Genomic DNA, 24509 nt, shown 5'->3' with positions numbered 1-24509 from the left:
TTTTTTTGTGATATATAGTATTTTTTTGTAATGTATACTCCAATCTCGTGTACACCGTATAATGACAATAAAAGGCATTCTATTCTATTCTTAGCTGACAGGAGTGGCACCTGGTTTGGTCTTCTCCTGTTGTAGCATTTCTTCTTTAAGGTTCGACAGAGATAATATTCTGCATTTCTTGGTTGTAACAATAAGTACTCCTGCAGTAGAGCTCTAATCCCGGCTGGCATATTGCCTACCAGCCTTTCAAACTGTCGAGGGGTAAGCTTGTCCCATTCTTCTTGAATTACTACTTTTAATTTGTCTAAATTCTTTGGTTTGTGCTGTGAAATAGACCTTTTGATAATCCACCACAGATTTTCAATGGGGTTCATGTCCAGGGATTGAGCTGGCCATTCTGAGACCTGGAGACAGTGTTCCTTCTACTGGCCCTGGATGTGTGATAAGGGGCATTATCTTGTTGAAACATACAGTTTTGACCTCAACGGAACCATTATACTGCCTCCACCATTTTTGACAGTAGATACATGCTGGAGATAATGCTTTGCCTGGCCTTCTGCGTACCCTCACATTAGCAGGCGAAGATAAAGCTAGAAAGTGGACTCATCTGACTAAAGAATCTTCTTCCAATTCCTGACTGTCCAGATCTTGTGTGCTTGGGCCCAATGACACCAGCTAACCTCTGCCTCTCATTAACCAGGGGCTTCTTGACAGCCTTGTAGGACCTTAAGCCATGATCTAAAAGTCGACCACATACAGTGCAGGTGGAACATTGGACACCACTGCTGTTGGAGATCCTGTGATGTCATTCTGCGCTTTTTCCTGCACATGTGGATCAGGACATTTTCATTTATTTAGTATCCAACTGCTGAAGGATTGCATCTGTACTTGCATCTGCACATGCGATCTGGCCGCAGCTTTACCATTCCTGGCTGAGAATCTGTACCTTCAGGCATGTTTCCTGTGTTAGTTTCCTTGTTGTAGCCATTTTTGTAAATGAAGAACTTTCAAATGTACTGGCTTTATATAGACACAAACCATGGCAACAGAAAAATGTGTCTTTTAATAAAAAGCACAGCCTTCATTAGTGGATCACCGGTGGTCTTATGAAAAGAACCAATTTTAAGTTTTTAATGGCTGTTAGGATTTGGTTAGTATTTTGTCTGTACTTGACTGTACTCAAAGAAATTGCACTTGAAGACCTGGTATATTGCATAAGTTTTAAATTTAAATATACATAAATGTTGTTGGGACAGTGAATCACCAAGCCATCTGATGGCACAGTGCATCTGGGATTTCATCTGGGGTCTGAATACATGAATACACTCTCAGCTAATTGCAGGGAACCCGACAGAGTCAATGTAATATGTGACCTTGTGATTGGCTCAGCAATGATAGAGGCGGGGCCTACTTTTTTCAGTACTTATACTGACCTGTCTCCGGTAGTATGGTACTATGTGTGAAACTGTGTGCTGTTGAGACGGCTCCAGTATCGCTGAGTGAGTTAAGTGCTGGCTGAAAGAGAAGTGCTGCCTCCATTTATAAAATATGTTGGATTCATATTATATTTATATTACATGTGTATTGAAGGAAATTGTTGGGGAAAATTGTATCTAAATAATGTCTATTCACCCAAAGATTTTGCATACCTGCCGTATCTCCCCCTACGTGTCATGGACCTGCTGTTAAAGACCTATGTTTTAGTGTTTGATATAGGCCTGCTTTGGCTTCACATTTGAGGCGCTTCCCTACATTCTTGGGAAGTGCCACAAATCAATATTCGCTGATGTTTTGAATAAGTTTTATGGGAAATGTTTGTTTTTTTGAACAACCTGTGACCCTGGTCAACTCATGTGTGTTTTTCTCCTTTCTTTTGGCTCAGAGAATTCCCAGTGTGTCTGGAGAACAGCCATGTGATTGAACGGGACCAGATCTTTGTGAGCATAATTGAACGAGGCCCAGATGGAGTGAAGCTAAGCTCAGCATTTGATCGGAGGTGAATCTTCTATCGGTCATGTCAGTACTTTTTGTCAAGCCACAAATGCAGTTTGCACTTCCAACATAGACATGTTGGAAGTGGGAGTTGGAAGACTTATTGGGCACATTATTTTCTCCATCCTTTGTGAGGGAATTTAGCCAAACAATTTTCTTATCGTCTTTTGTTTTGTCCAGAACTCAAGTTAAGTCTTTTCGTTAACACAGAGCTATACATCTTGCATAACAACCTCATTTTGTGTTCATCTTATCACATTCTGTGACGGACTGTTGTGACTTGTTAAGCGATCTCACTTTCCGTGACAGGTTTGTTCCTGAAAACATGGCATCTTTAGGCAACACTATTGGTGAGATCACACAATATACAGTTTGTTTACTAAGTAACTGTTATTTCACCTTAAATGGTCTAATGAATGAGAGGCAGTTTTCATCGTTTGATCTTGTTGTGTTGTCTCCTTAGCTAACCTGAGCCGCGTGGTTCCTCATGGTCTCTTAGTGTTTTTCCCTTCCTTTCCTTTGATGGAAAAGACCTTGGACTTCTGGAGAGTAAGTCACCAGAATAACCTTCATGAAGACATTACTTTTTTGTTATATTCTAACCACTGAATATAACCAACCGTGAATATGTTTCAATTTCAAATAAGTGTGTGTCTGTTGTCTCACCAGGTTCAAGGACATGCAAGTCGCATTGACAAACTAAAGCCTATGTTTGTTGAACCTAAAGGGAAGGGCACCTTTACTGAAGTATGTGTAGTTTTATTAAATTTTCAGACACATGACAAGGAAACCCACAAGAACTGACCTTTTCCAAGTTTCTTTAGCAGTCAGACAATACTTCATTAACAACAATGTCACTGTTTTTGGTTAGGTTATAGATGGATATTACAACAAAGTCAATGATCCAACATCCAGAGGGGGGACTTTCTTTGCTGTGTGTCGAGGGAAGGTGAGGAATCAGGATGTCCAGAGTCTGTGAATGTCCTTAATGTTTCAGAAACTAGTGCTTTACCTTGAAAACTTTGAGATGTCGGATTTTGGTTAAATATCATAAATCTTTTAAATAAATATCCTTATATTATGAAGACATATAACATCGTTCAAGGCATTTTTAGCATTAACATCAGATTAATCATTTTCACTTAAATTCTCATCCATTATTTTCCATTCCTATTGTCATGTGTAAGTTTGCATGTATGTCTTGTACTATATTAAGTTGTATGTCTTCCTGTGTCAGGCTAGCGAAGGCCTGGATTTTGCTGACACTTTTGGTCGGGGTGTCATCATCACTGGCCTTCCTTTCCCTCCAAAGTTGGACCCCAGAGTCATCCTAAAAATGCAGTATTTGGATGAGATGAGCCGAAAGAAAGCTGATGGTCTTAAGGTGAAACTGATTACTATTTGACTGAAAATGCTTGATGAAAATGATAGATTTTTAGTTAAAGGACTCAAAATATATATATTCAATATATATATAATATATTCAAAAAAAACAGAGAGGAGCATATTCAAATCACTCTGCAAAACTGAGAGAATTAGAGCAATGGTACCAGAAGGCAAACAACCCAAAAATATGTAAGCACATTAAGGACACCAAAATCAAGATAAATGAATTACATGGATGGATGGATGGATGAATATGCAAAGGAGTGAAAGGAGAATACGTATTTGAAGCAAAATTATTATGAGATTGGTCCCAGAGCAACAGAACTCCAAAGCAAAATCTATCCGAAAGCAACAAGCAGTGAATACCATACAGAAAATAGAGATCCCAGACCAGAATCAGAATCAATTATTTTATTGATCCCAGGGGAAATTTACCTTTTGTTAGAGCAGCTCCAACCCAGAAAAGAGAATCAGAATAAGTAAGAGACAATAAAAATAAGTAAGAGAATTAAAAAATATAGGAAATATATATATAACAATATGTACAAGTATAAGTGAAGTGAACCTGTGTTCTGAGTTATTGCTCTACAGAGAAAAAAATTATTGCACATGGTGAGAAATATATAAATATATAAAAATATTTATAAATATATATATATATATATATATATATATATATATATATATATATATATAATGTTAATTCCACAACGGCAGATATGTGACCTTAAATTAGTCTGGGCGAAAAAAAAAAAAGTAAAAAATCAGTACAACTGATTAAAACTCTTAATTGAAATTCTACGGACAAAATACTGTTAAAAGACGAGGATGTTGTTTGTCTTTGATTCTTTTTGTGATCTTTATACACTCAAGCAGACTCAAGCAGTTCGACAAAATTAAGAAATTAAAAGTGTCACAATTAAGGATGTAGAGCCCAAAATTGGGCTTTTTGCTGATGACATACCTTTCGTCGGACAACCGAACACAACACATACCTAATCTGATGTAGACAATTGAACTGTATGGACATTTCTCAGGATGTAAAATCAGTGTATCTAAAACTTAGACTCTAGCAATCAACTATAACCCACTGAGAGAGATCCAGGAATTGTTGTCACGATGAAAACCTTTTTGAGCTGCATAGTACAAGTTATAAAAATTTAGAACAAGAAGTACAGAAAGATAAGATGAACTGTCACCTTACTCTGGTGGATCTTAGGGGCTATGCTGTCCGGGGTATTTTGCCCCCTACACTGAAGAGTCAGACAAAGAACGGTTCGGAGACCCTGAAATGGGCGGTTTACCAGGGCCCGGGCACATGGGCGAGCACCTGATGGCCGGGCCTTTGCCCATGGGGTCTGGCCAGCCCCATCTTGACAGATAGCGTCGGCTCTGGAACCCAAGTCCTTGAGAGGGATTCGCTGCGTGAGAGGCAAAGCGCTGGGATGGGCTTTTTGTCTGCCCCCACACTCTCCGCCATGTTGGGGTTCTCCCGGTTGGTTGCTTCCTTGCACCTTTGGTCGAAGGAATAGATCCTGACTCTTGTTTGCGCTTACGCAGGATTTGGAGAAGACTTACGACTGTGTCCCCAGAGGAGTATGAAGGGGGTCCCCAGAGGCATCCTGTGTGATTGCTTCAGGACTATATGGTGGATGGCCCCTTGCTAAGTGCCATTCAGTCCCTGTACGAAAGGAATGCGAGTTTGGTCCGTGTAGCCAGCTGTAAGTTGGACCTGTTCCCAGTGAGAGTTGGAGTCCACCAGGCTTGCCTTTGTCACTGGTTCTGCTGATAACTTTTATAGACCAGGGTTACCAAATGAATAATGTATCCAATATAAAGTAAGTGTCTTTGATAAAGTGCTATATAAAACCAATGGATTACGATAATGCAGCAGCAAGGCTCATAATGTAATAAGTTATTACATTGTGTGCAAAACCATTATTACATTATGTGCTCATGATTTTATTACACTATGAGTTGATTATTACATTATAACTTTCTGCAAGGTGAAATGGGAGGAAGAACCTTAAATGGTAAATGGTAAATGGTCTTGCTCTTATATAGCGCTTTTCTACCTACTCAAAGGTACTCAAAGCGCTTTTACAGTCAGAGACACATCCACCCATTCACTCACACAAGCACACACACATTCACACACCAGCGCCAGTTGCACTGGGAGCAATTGGGGGTTCAGTGTCTTGCTCAAGGACACTTCGGCATATGGCACACTCGCGCTCGATCGAACCGCTAACCCTTCGGTTCATGGACAATCTGCTCTACCTACTGAGCCATAGCCGCCCGTAGGCAATATATTACCTTATATAGTAATTTCAGATGAGGAGTGGCACAAAATGTGAAGGTACATCATTCATTCACCAATTCATGAATTTGGAGGGAGTTCACATTTTTTTATTTCACAAAAATAAAAAATACGCAGCTGCACAGCTGTTAGAAATGTTGGTGAGGATGTTGTAGACCACTCACATTTTTTGGAAAAGTGAAAAAATAGCTGTATTTTGGGGAAATAGTATGTAAGGAGCAACAAATATTAGGATAGGGAGTGCCTAAGCCCTGTTCGGTGCTTTACTTATGCAAATGTCAGAAGAGGCTGTTATTACTCGTGATGGTAAGTACTGCTGCTGGCAGTCAAGAAAGCCTTCATGAGAAACTGGGGAAAGGAAATACCACCGACGAAAAAATCAATGGTTAACAACTGTGGAATAAATATTTTTAAGGGAAAAATTAACACACATACTGAGGCTACAGGAGGCATAACTGGACAGAAAATGGGAAATTTTACAATTTTCCATAACTGCGGAACAGTAATCCTAAATGCGCACCTACTTTTGCACCTCACAGGTGTAATATTGGGTAATTTTCCTAAATAAACAATTGCACATTAATAAATTATTTAATTTTCATTTCTTTGACTGGGTTCTCTTTCTCTACTCTCAGAAACTGTGTCAAAATATCCTGATGTTTTGAGTGATTTTTCTGCATTAATGTCGAAACTTCTGGGAGGTGCAAATGCTTCTAAGCATCACTGTATGTGCGTACAGTATTTATCTGGGCAGGAGTGGTACAGACAGCAGGCATTCAGAGCTGTGAACCAGGCAATTGGTCGAGTGATTCGCCACAAAGAGGACTATGGAGCCATTTTCTTGTGTGATCAAAGGTCAGTAATCATAAAATCATGTCAATACTTTCTGAGACATTTGCTAGTTAAGGGCTCATGCAAGAACTGGTGTGAAGACACTGAGTCTAGCAGAGATTAATAATTACTTAGGCAATCCATTGTCAGATTGACAGAGAATAAATCAGCTACTTAATAAATGAACTTAAATGAACTATTTCAAGAAAAAAATGCTAAAAGTACTTAATATTGTTTCACTCCTAGATGTGGTGTGGGTTTTCTTTGTCAGAAATTGTCACATTGTACTTTAAATGATTAATTTGGATCCACTTCATACACCACTCCACTGTGTAATGCGTGATTTTTACTACAGCATTACTTCAATCTTAAGAATGTAGTCATGCCACATATATTTGAAGACGTAACCTTGTTGTAAGTAAAATGAAAATAAGAATGAATATGACATATGAATAACATATATCATCTCCAACAGGTTTAGAGCCTCTGATGTCCAGGCTCAGTTGCCATCATGGGTCAGACCTTATGTGCGTAACTATGACAGCTTTGGAAACATGGTCCGTGATGTCACTCACTTTTTCAAGATTGCGCAGACAGTGGTAAGTTGTAAGCACTCCCACAGTGATGCAATGCAGTTTATCTAAAAGTTGTTGTCGATTGTATTTGATGCAGTAGTTCACAGACCTGACCGATATATATAGGTACCTCATTATTGATGCTGGTTCCTATGTGTCATCTTGCACTAACAGTGTTTCTTTGTAAATATGACAGAGGCCAGTTGTGGTAAAGAAAGGCACAGCACAGGGATGTGAGACCGAGTGTTTACCAGACACTTCACCCTTCTGCGTCACATCCTGCTCATCTTCCCAAAGCTGCCTTTCTCAGAGGGGCAAAGTGCTTGACAACCACCTAGTTCCTAGTTTGAAGCGGAGGAAACTTGGTGAGCAAAATGCTAATGATGCTTCCTTCAAGTCTACACAACATTTCAGATTAAATTTTATTTAGATTGCACAATTTATTACTCGACAAAAAACATTATCAAAACTCATGTTTTACTGAAGCAGAACAAATTTTGGTGTCAAAGATGTGAAAGAGAATATTGAGGTTGTTGGTCTGACCTAATGCAAGACAGTCAGGTGTGGAGACATACAGAGACCATGCTACCCTCTTAGCCTGTTCAGACCTTGCATTAACATCTGTCTTAGGAAATCTACTCAAAGAGTAAGGCTGAGATCAATAAATAATAACTTATCGTGTGTGCCAAAGTCATGACGCACATGAAACAGTGCTCTCTGTGGTTCTGGAACAGTGGTAGAGATCCATTACAGACTATAACTGTTATACTATTCTACTGCGCCGAAAACGATGTCAGTTCTTATTTACATACAGAGCGTAAAACTGAAACTGTCTGAGGACGCATGCTAATGCCAGGTGTGTGTGTAAAAGCTGGCCTACGATCAGAGTGCACAGAATGTTAGGGCAGGGCTGTAAATAGAGACCCTTGCATTAAGTTACCTGCTACTTTGTGATCAGATGATGACAGTGGAGCCAGTGGGATGGCTGGGATCTGTGTAGGGTATGAGTGTGATGCGCAAGAGTGTGAGAAGAGACCAGCAGACCTGCTGGATGCCTTGGAGCGAGGGAACCATTGTCTTGAAAAGGACTATGCTGTTGTCAGAGAGGAAAAGGTAGTTTGTTTTCAAATCAAATTATTAGTGATTTTATTTACACAATGTGTATCTTCATTGATTTTTACATTTCTCTTTTGAAGGCTGATCGTTTGTCCACACTGTCTCTTCAGTATGAGAAGAAGATGGATGTGGAACAGCGAGGAGGAAAACGTAAAATCAAGTTAGTCCAAGAGCAGGTAAATGTTAAGGTGCATAACATACAGACTGCACAAATCTATCCATCTTTCGATCTATTCCTTATTTGTTTGTATCAGTTTTGTACAGCCAGGAGTACTTCCTCCCTGTCACCCTATGGCACACATGTCAAACTCAAAGTCAATTGTATTTTATTATCTCTCAGAATTGGCCTGTGGGTGTTTTGCGTGTGCACTATTGATACTACAAATCCCTGGCTACATTGCAATAGCTAAACTGTCATCAGACAGGTATGTTAATCAACTTTATTGACAAACTCATCAGTCTCATCATTGCCTCTGCAATCGTGTATTTAATCGTAGAGCAGTTTCTGAAGATCATCAGTCCATATGGTTAACGGATAAAAGCTCAAACCACGAGCATTAGTGTACTAAATACTACAATATGTTAACAGAGATTCTGATATAAAGACGGACTATAAACCCTGCACAGATATATGCACAAAGATGCCGCATTCAGGCTTGTCAAATATGTTAACGCGACCGCCATCTGGCCGGGGGTTCAGACCAGTGCATCTCACACTAAAATGACAGACTTTTGTGCTGTTACAGATGTTTCCATGAAAGATACACCAAAACCAAGCAAAGGGAATACCATTTCACAAGTGAAAAGGTGTTTTATATTATTTAACTGCCATGAACATGTTGAATTTGATGTATCCCTAAAGCTAGCATAAATGAAACTACCACAACTTATTACTAGTTTATGTAAGTATAAGAAAACAAAAGATGTCTTTTTTAGACATCAGTAAGATGATGAAAGTGACATTTAGAGATCAGCCACTGTATGTAATTGTACTAAGTAGGAAATGTTGTTGCTAAACCATCTATTAGTTTCACATCAATCAATCAATCAATCAAAAAAGGGGGGTACGTGAGTGGATAAAACCCAGTGCAAACAAGCAGCCATCCATTCCTGCAGCCACCAGGCACTGGTCGTGGACCCGCTTTGATACAGTGGGGGGGTAAAAGCGACGAAGGCGTTGGCTGTAGAGGTATTGCATATCTGTCCAAATGTGTGTGTATGTCAAATCAAATCAAATCAACTTTATTTATATAGCACCTTTCGTACAAATGAACTGCAGCCCAAGGAGCTTTACACATAGAGCAAGCACTGATAAAAGGAATGACATGGCTGAGCACGGACGGACTAGTGAGGAGGCACCATCACAGAGGACCGCCCACACTAGGAGCTGATCACAAGCCCTGAGTGAGAGGACAACACGGCAGGGACAACCCCAGACCAGGCGACCATACAAGTGTAATATGCTCTCTCTTTCTGGTCTTGTCAGCACAAGTGCTGCTGAGTTTTGAAGTAGTTGTAAAGGATTTATGTGTTTTTGGGAAGACCAGAAAGGAGAGCATTACAATAGTCAATACGACTAGAGATAAAAGCATGCATCAGCATCTCCGTGTTTGCTCGAGAGAGAGAGAGAAACGGGCGAACTCTGGCTATGTTCTTGAGGTGGTAAAATCCAGTTTTTAATGTGAGGGATAAAACCAAGCTCAGAGTCAATAATAACGCCCAGGTTTTTTACTTGTTACAAGGGAGACACAGACATTGTTTGCAGTTTTGGTAAAAGTTTCTCTCTCTGAGCCTCAGGACCAATAACTAAAACCTCAATTTTCTCCTGGTTGAGCTGTAGGAAGTTCTCTGCCATCCATGTCTTAATATCTAAAATGCAGTTAAAAAGGACATCAATCGGTCCTGGGTCATCAGGAGACACGGTGATGTATAGCTGTGTATCATCAGCATAGCTGTGAAAACTTATTCCGTGTCTCCTGATGACTTCACCAAGAGGCAGTATGTACAAATTAAAAAGTGTTGGACCTAAAATTGAGCCTTGGGGGACACCACAATCTAGTTTGAATCTCTTAGATGAGGAGTGTTCATCTATAGAAACATAAAACTGTCTGCCAGTGAGGTAGGATTTAAACCAGTTAAAAACAGTACCTGAGAGGTCGATCATGTTGTGCAGTCTGCTTAGAATATTGTGGTCTACCGTGTCAAATGCTGCACTCAGATCCAATAGAACCAGGACAGAGAGTTTCCCCTCGTCGATGTTTATTCGGATATCATTTAAAACCTTGATCAGGGCAGTCTCAGTACTGTGATTTGTCCAAAAACCCAACTGAAAAGTTTCATACAAACTGTGAGTTTTCATAAAATCATTCAACTGGTTAAAAACCACTTTCTCTAAAATTTTACTTAAAAATGGCAGATTAGACACTGGTCTGTAATTATCAATCATTTCAATGTCTAAATTATTCCTCTTCAGAAGACGTCTGACCAAGGCTGTTTTAAAAGCACTTGGGAAAACCAAAGTCTGAAGAGAATAATTTAAAATATTCAAAACATCCTCAGCTAAAAAATTGCAAATAGATTTAAAAAATGATGTAGATGCTAATCTAAAAAGCAGGTTGCTGGTTTTAATTGAGAGATAACTTTCTCCAGCACCTTAGCATCAACCAGGACAAAACTATCCAGTGTTTCCTCACATAAAAACAGGTTCAGCTGTAATAAAACAAGAATGAGAATGACTAAAAGCTGACCTAATAGTTTTTATTTTACTGCTGAAGTGAGCTGCAAACTCCTCACATTTGGAGTCTGTTGACATCCTGCCAGACCAGGTTAATTAGTCTGTCGACGATAGAAAAAAGTGTTCTGGAGTTATTATGGTTTTCACTGATTGAAAAATGACTGTTTGAAAAATGTGCCCGTCTTGCTTCCTTTATTGCCTTATTGTAGTTTTTTAGCTCAGACTTTAGAATATGGAGGTTTATTTGTAATGTGTCCTTTCTCCATTTCCTCTCTGCAACCCGACACTTTCTTTTTAATTGTCTTATTTCATCATTAATTCATGGAAGTGTCGGGTTGCAGGTGAGTTTTTTTTGTTTTTAATGGAGTGACTTTTTCAAGTGCTGTTTTTAATTTGTTATTAAAACTATCTACAATAAAATCACAAGACGAGGGTAAAAAGTCTGCAGGAATGTCACTTAAAATATCAATAAAATTAGCAGCCACCTCAGCAGTAAGATGGCACCTCCTCGCAGTTCCCTCTGGAATATCATCATCATGTTTAAAACCACTGACACTAAAAAAAGACACAAAAATGATCAGAAAAAGCAAAATCTAAAACAGAGGAGATGTGTGTTGACAGGCCGAAGGTAATAACGAGGTCCAGTGTATGTCTCTTGATATGGGTGAGTTGAGTGATATGTTGAGTAACATTCATACAGTTAAGAACATTTAAAAAATCTGCTGCAAGGGAGTCTGATTTATTGTATTGCATATTAAAATCACCTAAAATAATAATCTGATTGAATTTGGTGTGGATAATGGAAAGAATTTCTGAGAAATATGAAATAAAAGAGGGGCCATGTTTGGGAGGCCTATAAACACACATGCAGAAAATAGGTGGACTGTTAAAAACAATTATTATTATATCTCCCTAGATGTACAATACGCAGGGCTCAAAGTATTCCGGCACTGCGATTAAAAAATGTTTATGTGGGATATTGTCAGATTCATGCAGTCAATTCAATTCACCTACCAGTGGAATGAGAGTGAAGCAGCTTTTCCTCTCCAAACTAACATCACTAGCCAATTAGAAGTAGGGTGTGGCTGGGTTTTGGAAAGCGGAAAGAGTTAACCTGTGACATGAACGCTATGATATCAGAAGTATGAAATTTCTGAGTTGGAATATAGAATTTCCTAGATTTCTGAATGCATCATCAAAAGCGAAGTCACTTGTTTGAAAGATGGAGAGTAAGAAGTAGTGATTCCACTTGCTGTATATAAACTGATAACACAACACGGGCACTTGTTTATCTTATTGCAATTAAATGCAGAACCCCTGTAGATTAGGGTCATGCACCCCGGGGGGTAGCAGCATTCGGACCTTGCTGTCTCCCTGGTAGGTGCGCGAGCTATGAGCTCTACCATTGTTTCATATTAATTGCTCTAATTTCAGTGCTAAGGGGTGGTTTAGGTTGTTTTTTTCTTTTAAAAAACGTTTGAGCATGTCCTTTTTCACAGTATTTTTCTCTTATTTTTTTTTGTAAAATGGCTAGTGCTACACGGTATTAGCTAACCTGCACTTTCTTTTCGTTTTACATTTTTCAGACATGTATGTGTGAGAGAGAAAAAGAACTGGGACTAATTGTATTATTAATCCCTCTGTCAGGTACGGTTTTTATGTTAATTTAAGTTCATTTTAAAACTAGTTGAGCATTCGGAAATCGCTGTCCCCCTGACATATATGTGTGAGAGAGGAAAAGAAAAAGAACTGGGACTAATTGTATTATTAATCCCTCTGCCAGGTACGTTTTTTATGTTAATTTAAGTTCATTTTAAAACTAGTTGAGCATTCGGAAATCGCTGTCTCCCTGACATATATGTGTGAGAGAGGAAAACAAAAAGAACTGGGACTAATTGTATTATTAATCCCTCTGCCAGGTCGTCCAGTGTTGTAAATAAACAGTAAGATTGCCAACAGCGATGTCTTTCCTCTTTTGAATCACACAACGCCAAAAACTGAGAGTACAACGCCGCTACACTTACTCCAAACAAATGTCTTAAAAATCGTAGAAAATAATAATAATAACTAGGGCTGTGAAAATGAATGTGTTAACTTGGATTAATCTATCATCATGATTAATCTGATTAAAAACTTTAAGTGACAGGCAGTAGAACCAACCGATAAAGATGGAAGAGGCTAAACAGCATGCTCGTCCTCTACATAGGACATTTCAGTACAAAAAAACAAGACGGAACAGTGGACTAACATAAAGTATTATGCACACTCTGCAGGAAGGAGTTTTCTTTTCACGGAAGCAATTCCAGCTTAAAATAGCACATTAACACCAAACATATGTTAGTCAGAGATTCTGCTAGCACTTGGCTAATGAATCAAGACAAAGACAAGCTGGCAATGCTGGCTTGCAAATATGTGTCCACTCCTGCTACCACTGTTCATTGAGAGACACTGGAAATAAGAACCAATCAGCTCTCCTCTCATTGGACAATGTCAAGTTATTTTGTCTTAGTAGCAACAGGGACACATTAATGTGGACAAATTTTGATTTAAAAAAAAAGACAAAAAGCAACTCTGTTTTTTCAAGTTGTTTTGTTGAGTGTTTAATCAACACTTTAAGTGCAGATATATCCCATTCTTTCTTGAGTCTGTTTGCTCATCCAAAATGAAACGTGATTAATATGGATTAAGAATTAATGATATTTAATCGTGAGTAATCGAAATTAATCCACAGCAACCCTGTGATTAATCTGATTAAATTTTTTTTTTTTGCAATTTAGAGTAATAATGTGATCTACAGTTGTGTAGATGCAATTGTGTGTCATTGTGAGATTAATAGTCTACAGTATGGTTTACTGACATCATCTGTATGTTGTATGAATTCGCTGTTATGGACACTTTGAGCTGACACCAGAATAAAACGAAAGTAGTGGGCTTACCTGGTATAACTATATGTGTGTATGTGTGTGTGTGTGTGTGTGTGTGTGTGTATATATGTATGTGTGTGTATGTGTGTGTATATGTATGTATATGTGTGTGTATATGTATGTATGTATGTGTGTGTGTGTGTGTGTGTGTGTGTGTGTGTGTGTGTATATGTATGTGTGTGTGTGTGTGTATATGTATGTGTGTGTGTGTGTGTATATGTATGTATGTATGTGTGTGTGTGTATATGTATGTATGTGTGTGTGTGTGTGTATATGTGTGTATATGTATGTATGTGCGTGTGTGTGTATATGTATGTATGTATGTATGTGCGTGTGTGTATATGTATGTGTGTGTGTGTGTGTATGTATGTATGTGCGTGTGTGTATATGTATGTGTGTGTGTGTATGTATGTATATGTGTGTGTGTATATATGTATATATGTATATGTATGTATATATGTGTGTATATATGTATATAAATGTATGTATGTATACATGTATGTATATATTATTAAATTATGTATTATACATGTATGCAGTTAATAAGATTTATATAATCATTTAATATTCTAAGCAATTGAATAAATTAATAATCATTTAATAATAAACATTGATTTAACATACAAATACACACATAATTTGCTAATAAATTAATTGTTAAACAACAAAAAAAAATTTGAGGAGCAAGTTGGGAGCCGAAAGAGCCGGCTCCCTTTAGTGAGCCAAGCCCATCATTACATTTAGTGCTCTAATGCTTCTGGCTTGAGCTTTTATGGATCACCGACCATATGGACTGATGTAGCTTTACCGCGCTGCCATACTCTACCAATACGCTGTATGGTTGTCATGGCAACCATGAAACTGAGTTTGTCAATTAGGTTGGGAAGGGGGGCTGATTGAACAACCTGGACACACCTACCTTGTGCCAAACAGACACACACATAATACCTGACTGCCAATTCAAATAGATATAAAATATTATCACAGGCCTTGAGTTTGACATGTCCATTCAATCTAAATTCACAGTAGGGGGTGAAATCATTCTGTTCTTGATTCTATAACCTATAGACAAATCCAATGTGATCTTCTGTTTGTGTAAAAATATTTTAGTGTACATGGTAAATTTGAGCAATGTATTTTTCTCCATCGTTCTTGAAGAAGCTGGATGTGTCTGAGGATGTGTTTGAGGAATGGAAAGCAAGCAGAGCTAAGAACTTTCTGGCAGACATGAAGAAGTCTTTGAGCCAGGTAACCTTTGACTGCATGGTCCGGGCTCTCCAGACCTACAAGAGCACAGACAACCTGGATGTCCTGCTGAATGAGACAAGTGTCTTAACGGAAGACACTAATACTCACAATCTGCTCCGCAGTAAGCCACCTGCTCTAATCACTAGCCAGCTGTCTACATGTTTACACACATTCTTTTTTCACATCACAAAATCTCAACATTGTTTGAGCAATCAGAATTTGCTTCAGAGCACAGCTACGCACAGATTCATAAAGGACTTCCACACTTAGGTTTATCTTATATTGACTGTAGTTTTCTTCTGTTCTTTATTTCTCATTTTTTTTTATTGTTGTGGTTAAATATACAATGTACAAATTGAACTTTACTATGCAATACAACAGGCCTAAACACTACTGTACTGTAAATGCACTACATTTTCAGACTACTGTAATTTGTTGGGTTCCAGTGCCTGTACTACAGAATGCACTTACATATTGTTTGGAGTTCATTTTAATACAGATGATGTGTCACAGGCTTCTACCAGTTTATACGTCCGCATCACAAAAAGAGGTTTGATGAGAAATGCCAGGAGCTGACTGGGCAGGGATGTGGATACAAACCTGATCACTCACTGTCCAAGGAAGAGAAGAAAGCAATGATACTGCAGAGCGGTATGAAACGTAGCATTTTTCTTTAAATGATTATTATTAATTCTTGTGGTAGTAGTGCTTTTTTAAGTTTTTAAGTTTTGAAATAGGCTAGACCTTGGATAGATTTTAATGATCCTCAAGGGAAATTGCTCAGGCACAGTAGCTTAGTTGCACATAAAAGAACCACTACCAAAACACACATAAACAGAAAGATAAAATCATATTAAAATAAAATAAAAAGTAAAATAAAGTTATTATTTAGTAAAATAAAACAACATAACATAATGTAAGGAAAAAATGTACAGAATTAATGAACAAATGTACAAAATAGTAGGCAAATCGGTGTCCAAGGTGATCCAGTTCTTTGAACTCTTGCTTGGAGCTTGTCTCATGGTGTTGCCTTGTCCACTGTGGATGCAAACCCCAACATTCAGGAACGAATCTCCATCTGTCCGCAGAGTCCAAGTAAATACAGGGCTAGTATTGCCGATACTTTTTGCTTGAAATGTCATGATCACTGAGTAACTTCAATGATGTGACATGAGTGATCATCAATATGATTATGATAAAACACAGGACAAATATTTTAGGCAAATAAACATGTTTGTTTTAACTAATTACAATATAAAACAGTTAAACAGTATAAAAATTGAATAATTCCCCTTCTACTAGACACGGGCATGGACAACGCTAGCAGTTGCTCACTTGAATACACCAACGGACAGCCACTCCACCGAACGCCACAGCCAAACATGAAAAGTCCGGAAACAAACTAAATAAAAGCAGCACAAAAACAAAAATGGCCAAAAACCATGACAAGTGGTTTTCAGGACAGAAGGTCAAGGTTCTGTTGCCATGGCTACCACGGCCAACAGTTGCTGCCTGAGCGTAGCTGCCTAAACACAGCCCATAGGTATTTCTCCTGTACCCTGGGTTTTGCCCTCCAAACAAATGCACATATCTCGGGACCGAAAAGTCAAGTAAAACACACTGAGTTGAGGGTCCTTTTCATTTGTTTTGTTTGTTCCATGCATGTAATGTGAAGATTGTGGCTGCTGTGATGAGAGAGAGAGACGAGTATGCCCACGTATTTTCGTCCAAAAAATGGGACCCAATTATCACCTACACACAAATGGGGAAAAAATTAGAAAAGTTCTCAGCGCATTCCGCTCTCAGCTGAGCTTGCAGTCAAAACCTACAGGAATCAGACACACACCAAAATGCCTATGTTATAATGTAGTTTTTCTCTCTGTACCTCAAAGAATGTGGCCACTAGAGTACTTAAAGGACTTTTTTTTTTGTGAAATTTGAGGAAAGTTAGTGTAAGTTGGAGTGTGGCTACAGAATCCCACATCGTTTTGTGGAATTTTCACTTCACTTGTTGTGTCTCGTCCAAACTTTGAATCATTTCTCTACTCTAAAGCATGGCCTAGTAATCATTAAGCAAAGCAAGTCATTTCGGAATGTTGCCCTTTTTTAAGGGCTTCTCACTTATATGGGGGGAAAAAAACTTTTTTGTTGTTTATTCCCACCCCGTGGGAAGAATCTCTTAGAAAAGTCATAGCACAACATTTCTGATCGAGACGCACGTTTTGATATAATATTGTTTATATTACTTCAGAACTTTGGGTAGAGTTAGCCAGCAAAAAACGGTGGAAGAATAATAAGTACACACAATTGCAATATAGTTGCCAATGCGCTGCACCCATAATTCATAACTCAGTCCATATCAGTGAATGAAGATTACACATATACACACAACACATGCACAAACATGTACAGGCATAGAAAATAAAACTTAGTGACCAAAAAAAAGAGCTATACAATAGTATCTCATGTTTATAATCTACTGTATCTTCTACGTCACTGGATTGGTTAGTTGCTTTGGCTGCTATTGAAGAAGATACAGTTTAGGGAGATAATCTGTCAGAGGACAAAGCAGAAATGGAAATTTTTCTCTCAACTAACCCAGTAGCTTACGCATTTGAACCAATGACTAGAAGGAGGGTTGAGAGACCCATTTTTGCGGAGGATGAAGCAGATGGTGGTCAGATGATCATAATTATCATAATAATAATAAAATAAACATTTTATTGGTGACCTTACATAAAACTGCATATATAAATTGCGGAGAAAAAAAAAAGATATATACACACACATACACACACACACATATACACATAATACATATTTGAAGAACAAAACATACAATGCAACATAATAAAAAATAAAAGCAGATTTAAGAATATATAAAAATTAGGTGAGAGGGAAAGCGGATTAAATTCACTTAGCTATTTTAAAAAGATGTGTTTTGAGTCTGGATTTGAAGCATGTCATTGTCTGTTTTGAATGTAAGGTGGGAGAATGTTCCAAAGGCGTGGAGCTGAGCAACTGAATGCTCTAAAACCCACAGTAGACAGTCAGCCAGATAGTGTGATAACATACATTGACTTCGGTCATTTTGCTCAGTGGCACGACAAAATAAAAAACAACACTTGAATAAGCATAAAATAGAACGTATGAAAAAACTGAAAAAACTGTACAACATTAATAGATTTCTAAAAAAATAGTATATACATCTGTATAGTATATAGAGCGAATATGAACATGAATATGAACATGAACAGTAGTATGTACAAAAAATGGAATGAGAGTTACTGGGAACAGTCATGTGTTCGGTGACTGCTCAGAATTCATCAGAGCACCAGCCTGGGGGTAAAGAAACTGTTTTTGTGCCAGGTGGCTTTCATATGGTGCTCTGTAGCGCCGGCCTGAGGAGAGGAGTCTGAATAGTTAGTGTCCAGGGTGTGAGGGGTCAGTGGAGATTTTACCGGCCAGTTTCCTGACCCTGGACCGGTACAGGTCTTGGATGGAGGGAAGCTCAGTGCCAATAATCCCCTCAGCAGAACTGAGTGTCTCTGTAGTCTGTCCCTGTCCTGTCCGGTGGCAGATCCAAACCAGACCGTGATGGATGCAGTCAGGACATATTGGATTATTGCAAAGTAGAAGATGATCAGCTGCTCCTGGGGCAGGTTGAACTTCCTGAGCTGACGCAGGAAGTACAACCTCTGCTGGGTCTTCTCTCTAACAGAGTCAATGTGGGAGGTCCATTTCAGGTCTCGTAAGATTGTGGACCCTAGGAGCCTGAATGAGTCCACTGTAGGGACGGTCCTGTTTAAGATGGTAAGAGGAGGGGTAGATTCCTAACGTCCACAGTCATCTCCACAGTCTTGAGTGGGTTTAGCTCCAGGTGGTTCTGACTGCACCAGAGGACCAGTTGATCTACTTCCCGTCTGTATGCAGACTCGTCCCCGTCCTGGATGAGTCCAATGACGGTGGTGTCATCTGCAAACTTCAGGACTTTCACAGAGGTGTCCCCAGAGGTGCAGTCATTAGTTTAAAGGGAGAAGAGCAGTGGGGAGAGAACACACCCCTGAGGGCCGCCAGTGCTGAGAGTCCGGGTGCTGGATGTGAAACATCCCAGTCTCACCTGCTGCCTCCTGTCAGTGATGTCCTTCAGGTTGGCCAACACCAGCCGTTCAAAGGATTTCATGACTACAAACGCTAGGGTGGCTGGTCTTTACTCATTTAATCCTGTGATATGGGACTTCTTGAGGACCAGGATGATGGTGGAGCATTTGAGGCAGGAGGGTACCTCACACAACTCCATGGTGCTGTTCTGAAGACAGGAGGAAGCTGGTCAGCGCAGACTTTAAGGCAGGACAGTGACACACCATCAGGTCCTGGAGCCCTCCCAATCCTCTGTTCGTAGACCCACAGTGCAGGCAGGGGGTCAGATAGAACAAGGTAGAACAATAAGAACAATTACAGTGCTGGACCTCTTTCTGCAGAAAAATGACTCAAAACATCTGCATATTTTGGTGAAAGTCCTAGCAGTAGACAAAGAGAACCCAATCAAACAAAAGAGAAATAATATGCTTTTATTTTTGACTGACATAATTTCCGATACAAGCTCTCTGTCTGCTGGTGGGAGTGTGCTCACTTATATGTGTGCACATTGGGGTGCCGTGTGCGATACAGAGAGCAGAGGAAAATTGTAAATGCACAACCATGTAGAGACAGAAATGTCTGTCAGGTTGGGGAACTGCACATCTGGGACTATTGTCAGCAGCACTGAAGCACCACAGGGGACTGTGCTCTCCCCTGTCCTGTTAACCCTGTACACCTCAGACTTGAACTACAACTCAAAGTCAGAGGCAGCACTAAGAAGAAGGGCATTTTGCGGCTGAACAAAGTGATACAGAAGACTCGCTCTGTGGTAGGGACAGAGCTGGAGTCCCTGACGTCAGTGGACCTTAAACAAACTCAGTCCATCATGAACAATGTCCACCACCCTCTCCATCCTTTAGGACACGTAACTGGGAGGAAACTACTGGATTTTTGTCATAGCTGCCAATACTGTATATTTTTCTCTCAGTGTTTAATAGTCATAGTGTGTGTGTGTGTGTGTGTGTGTGTGTGTGTGTGTGTGTGTGTGTGTGTGTGTGTGGAAAGAAGAAGAAGGACAATAACTGTAGTTTTAATTTTCTAGAAGTTACAGAGAGACAGCTAGTTGAAGACAATCAGTTGAATACACAGCAGCTCAACAAAGGAGGATGGCACCTGACCAAGCAAGGACTAAGAAAACCTCAGACTGGTATGAGATTCCATGCTTTTACTTTTTGATTTAACATTTGCCATTTACAGACAACTGTATATGTCATTCACTGCCTGGCTAAAAAAAAAAAAAAAAAAAGCTTCGACCTGGATTTAACTAAGCAAATAGGTATGAGTCTCCTATTCGATAATTACTGCATGGACTATTACCTTTCAACTGGCAACAAGTTATTTAACGCCAACTGATGTAATGAATAGCTTCTCATTTACCTTCCCATTTCTTAAATAACCATGTCAAAAGACACATCCTGGGGTTCAGGAGAAGATGTTAGTCTGTTTGAGAAGAGTCATATCATTGGCATGCATCAAGCAGAGAAAACATCTAAGGAGACTGCAGAAACTACTTAAGAACTGTCTTAAGTATTCTTCGGGGAAAAAATGTGGTCAGACAAAAGTCCTGATTGATTGTGATCGGCGATTACTGAAACGTTTACTGAAATCAACCAACAGTAGAACTCAGGGCTGTATTCAATACTGAAAGTAAAAGCATTTCTGCATGTACAATGCGACGAGAACTCACGGAATTGGGACTGAACAGCTGTGTAGACTTAAGAAAATCACTAATCAATCAGGCTAAACGGTAAACAGCTTCAATTTGAAAGGGAGCACAAAGATTGGACTCTGAAGCAATGGAAGAAGCTCATGTGGTCTGATGAGTCCAGATTTACCCTGTTCCAGAGTGATGGGGAATCGGGGTAAGAAGAGAGGCAGATGAAGTGACGCATCCACCATGCCTAGTGTCTACTGGAAAAGCCTGTGAGGGCAGTGCTATGATCTGGGGTTGCTGCAGTTGCTTAGGTCTAGGTTCAGTTGCATTATGCCCAAAGAATGAGGTCAGCTGAACCCACTGAGAATCTTTGGTGTGCTGGAGAAGGTTTTCTGCAGTGCTCAGACTCTCCCGTCATCAATAGATCTTGATGAATAATTAATGCAACACTGGGAGGAAATAAATCTTGTGTCATTGCAGAGGGTTATTGAAACAATGCTTCAGCAGACCCGTTTGAAGTGCTGTGATCAAAGTTCACGGTGGTCCAATGTAATATTAGAGTGTGTGACCTCTGTTTTTGTAGCATACCAGTCAGGATTAGAGCTCCACTGTGTGCTAATGGCAGAAGTACTAAATATTCATTTGATGATGTGATGGTTTATTTATTTTGTGATCTGTTTTGAGGACATTCTTGTTGATTCTGATACTGACAATGTTGAGAACTGACATATTGAAACTGTGAAGAATTTAATTTTGTTTTTCTTGTAAACAAAATAAATTTCCTTTGTATTTGTTTGTGTCTGTCTAATGCAGCCACACAGTTTGAAACACAAAAAAAGAATTTTCCACAAATATTTCATTGACTGCGTTAAATTTTAAGGGTATCCCGATTTTTTTTACACCACTGAATTTTTCAGCTGATGCTGATACCAGTAAAAACGCAAATATCGGCCCTATATATATATTGATCTCTACTCCACACTATAATTTTCCAATTAATGATTAAATTACATAGAATCACCAGCATGCATGTCATGACTGTACAGATTTTCTTTAACTCTACTACACTTACTGGTATATTATTTCTATATAATTTCTATCAAAATCAGCGATCGATCTGGTTAGTGATGCTGAACTGCTATTATTTTGAACATGGTTCAACCATGGTTCAACCATGGTTTCCACACTGCCTCTTCACTATGTGTCCAGAAATACTCAGACTAAGAGATATCATATCTGTTAGTGTGTTTTGTTTCAGCTCATCTTTGTAAGAATAATGTAGATGTGTTAGATATCATTAGCCTAATAGCATAATTGCCTAAGCCATATTTGACCGTTTTCAGAAAACAAGAGGAAATGTAATTTTTATCAAGCACACTGGTATTTTTATTGATACTGTAATCAAACAATAACTTAGGCACTTATACTATTAAGCCAGTGATATGTAAATGTGAATGTTATGTTTTGTTAAATATAAAGTGAACTTTGTGCATCAGGTTCGGCACCAAACAGTGTCCACGCCGTCTTCCTTTCTGATGTGAAAAAAGCCCTTGGAGCGGAAAAATCTGCTCAAGTGTTTCAGGCCATTCACAATTACAAAATGACAGACAACTATGAAAACCTGGTGACTAAAGCGGTGAGCCTGTTCACAGAGAAAGATCATAACTTCAACCTTCTAGTCAGTAAGTTTGTTCAAATAAGTGAATTTAATTACAGTAGTAATTGTCTGAGGTTTCAACTGATTTTTTTCCTCTGTCTTTCTTTTCTTAAGGATTTGGCATGGTACTTCGTCCTTACCATAAGAAGCAGTACAGTGAGATGTTGGACGCTCTGATAGGTACGCCACTCTCCACTTCTGATGTTCCTGTGGTAAATGAAGAACCACGTTAAGGTGAAGGTCAGTATTAGGAACATGTGTTTGGGAATTTTATTGTGCCATGTATGAAATCCTCATATGGAGAACCATAACCACAATTATCAGAAATGAATTAATTCACAAATTTTTATTACATATTTTATTAATAACACAAGTGTACATAAACAAATAGATGAAAATATATAATCAGTTAATTGCATCATTTCCGATATTAACTTGGAAAGTCTATTTGTCTGTCTGGGCATGTACAAACATGCTTGCATTATGCAAATGTAGGGTGTTACAACAGTCCAACACAGGACAAATGCTGTCTATTCTCCAGAGTATTAAGAATAGTAATCTGGAAGGAACTGCATGTTCTGTTCTCGCCAGCCGTTTTGCTTGCTTGATTTGTAGCTGTTTGACAAACATTGGAGATGAAAATGTTTAACCAGACTTCTGACACCCATGATACCTTACTGCTATTACTGCTTGGTTTCAGTTTCAGTTTCTACTCCTTTGAACACAAAAATCAAGATTTCCAGCTTTTCCTCAAACAGTCAAAGAAGCTAGAATGTGGCTGTAGATGGGAGGAACTGAATGAAATGAACCAGCTATTTGAACTCATTTCAAAGTAACCTAACCTGTAACTGACAACACTGAAGTTAATTTTTTACTGTGTGGGGAGCAGATGAAGCAGAGCAGACATTTGGGACAGGTTTTTGAACTAAAATTGTATAATGTATTGATGTGGAAAGTGGAAATGTATCCATGTTTTAATTAATTAAATTCATAAAATATTCTTGATACCCATGTGTTTCTATTGTATAGCCCTCAGTATAGCGTTGAGGATGCTAGGTTTGGTTAAACTGACAAAGCTGAATGCAATGTATGCAATGTATGCCACCATGAATGCGTCACTAAAATTAACAGCTATATGGCTCCACAATCATCTCAACATCTTAACTGAGCAGTGTTAAAATAAATGACCCATCAGGCTATGCTGTAATGATGTTTTAGGTTGGATATTTGACATTCTCTCCATATCCGCTGGTGTCTCTCGTCAATCAGTTTTTTGATGACAAAAATTCATGTTGTATTAAAAATCTTCTTGCTGACATGCACTTATTTGTTCATTTGTTTTCTGTAACTGCTTATCCTCACAACGGTCGTGGGGGCTGGAGCCGATCCCAGTTGTCACTGTATGAGAGGCGGGGGTACACCCTGGACACAGAGAGACAGACAACATTCACACTCACACCTACGCTCAATCAAGAATCATCAATGAATCTAACAAGCACGTCTATGGACGGTGGGAGGAACCACTTATTTATGAAAATTATAATTAAAATAGCACACCCATTTTGATTATTAATGTATAATTAATTTATTTTTCAAAAATGTAAAAAATAGGATAATTGCATGTTGAAATTTCATGTCAAGTGGGCCAGCGACTCCAAACCTATGCCAAACTTTACTACTACCCTTCACCAGTATAAGTACTCTACTCTAAAAGTACTCTATCAAATCAAAAGTGACTTGAGTAGGAGTTGAGGTGTTCTTTACGCACCATATTGCAAGTAGTTTTTTGAATATTTACTATTCAAGTGCTGAAAGTTAAAGTACTCTGTAACTACTATGTGGTTATTAAAGAAAGCGGTCAAAAGTTTGAATTTCATTGTTTATATTATTTCAAATGTTAAGTCTAAAGGACACTCACAATTCCTTTGGCTG

General features: G+C 38.8%; 1 protein-coding gene across 6 annotated transcripts in view; it reads left to right on the top strand.

Annotated features, from left to right (window-relative positions):
- The window catches only part of rtel1 (regulator of telomere elongation helicase 1), a 99917-nt gene extending 76018 nt beyond the window's left edge, over window positions 1-23899 (top strand). For all 6 annotated transcript variants that reach the window (XM_047608782.1, XM_047608764.1, XM_047608753.1 and 3 more), the window contains 16 exons: window positions 1883-1996; window positions 2302-2342; window positions 2456-2541; window positions 2662-2739; window positions 2864-2941; window positions 3230-3376; window positions 6438-6553; window positions 7005-7128; window positions 7301-7469; window positions 8063-8217; window positions 8301-8396; window positions 15037-15247; window positions 15640-15777; window positions 20309-20413; window positions 22417-22602; window positions 22692-23899. In XM_047608782.1, coding sequence (XP_047464738.1) covers window positions 1883-1996; window positions 2302-2342; window positions 2456-2541; window positions 2662-2739; window positions 2864-2941; window positions 3230-3376; window positions 6438-6553; window positions 7005-7128; window positions 7301-7469; window positions 8063-8217; window positions 8301-8396; window positions 15037-15247; window positions 15640-15777; window positions 20309-20413; window positions 22417-22602; window positions 22692-22810 — 1963 coding nt within the window. In that variant the 3' untranslated portion in view covers window positions 22811-23899. The remainder of the gene's footprint in view (window positions 1-1882; window positions 1997-2301; window positions 2343-2455; window positions 2542-2661; window positions 2740-2863; window positions 2942-3229; window positions 3377-6437; window positions 6554-7004; window positions 7129-7300; window positions 7470-8062; window positions 8218-8300; window positions 8397-15036; window positions 15248-15639; window positions 15778-20308; window positions 20414-22416; window positions 22603-22691) is intronic.
- Window positions 23900-24509: the final 610 nt, after the last annotated feature.

The sequence above is a fragment of the Mugil cephalus genome, chromosome 1 (assembly GCF_022458985.1).
Source record: "Mugil cephalus isolate CIBA_MC_2020 chromosome 1, CIBA_Mcephalus_1.1, whole genome shotgun sequence".
Classification (NCBI taxonomy): domain Eukaryota; kingdom Metazoa; phylum Chordata; class Actinopteri; order Mugiliformes; family Mugilidae; genus Mugil; species Mugil cephalus.
Note: the sequence above shows the minus strand (reverse complement) of the source record. Positions and strands in the feature narration are given on the sequence as shown.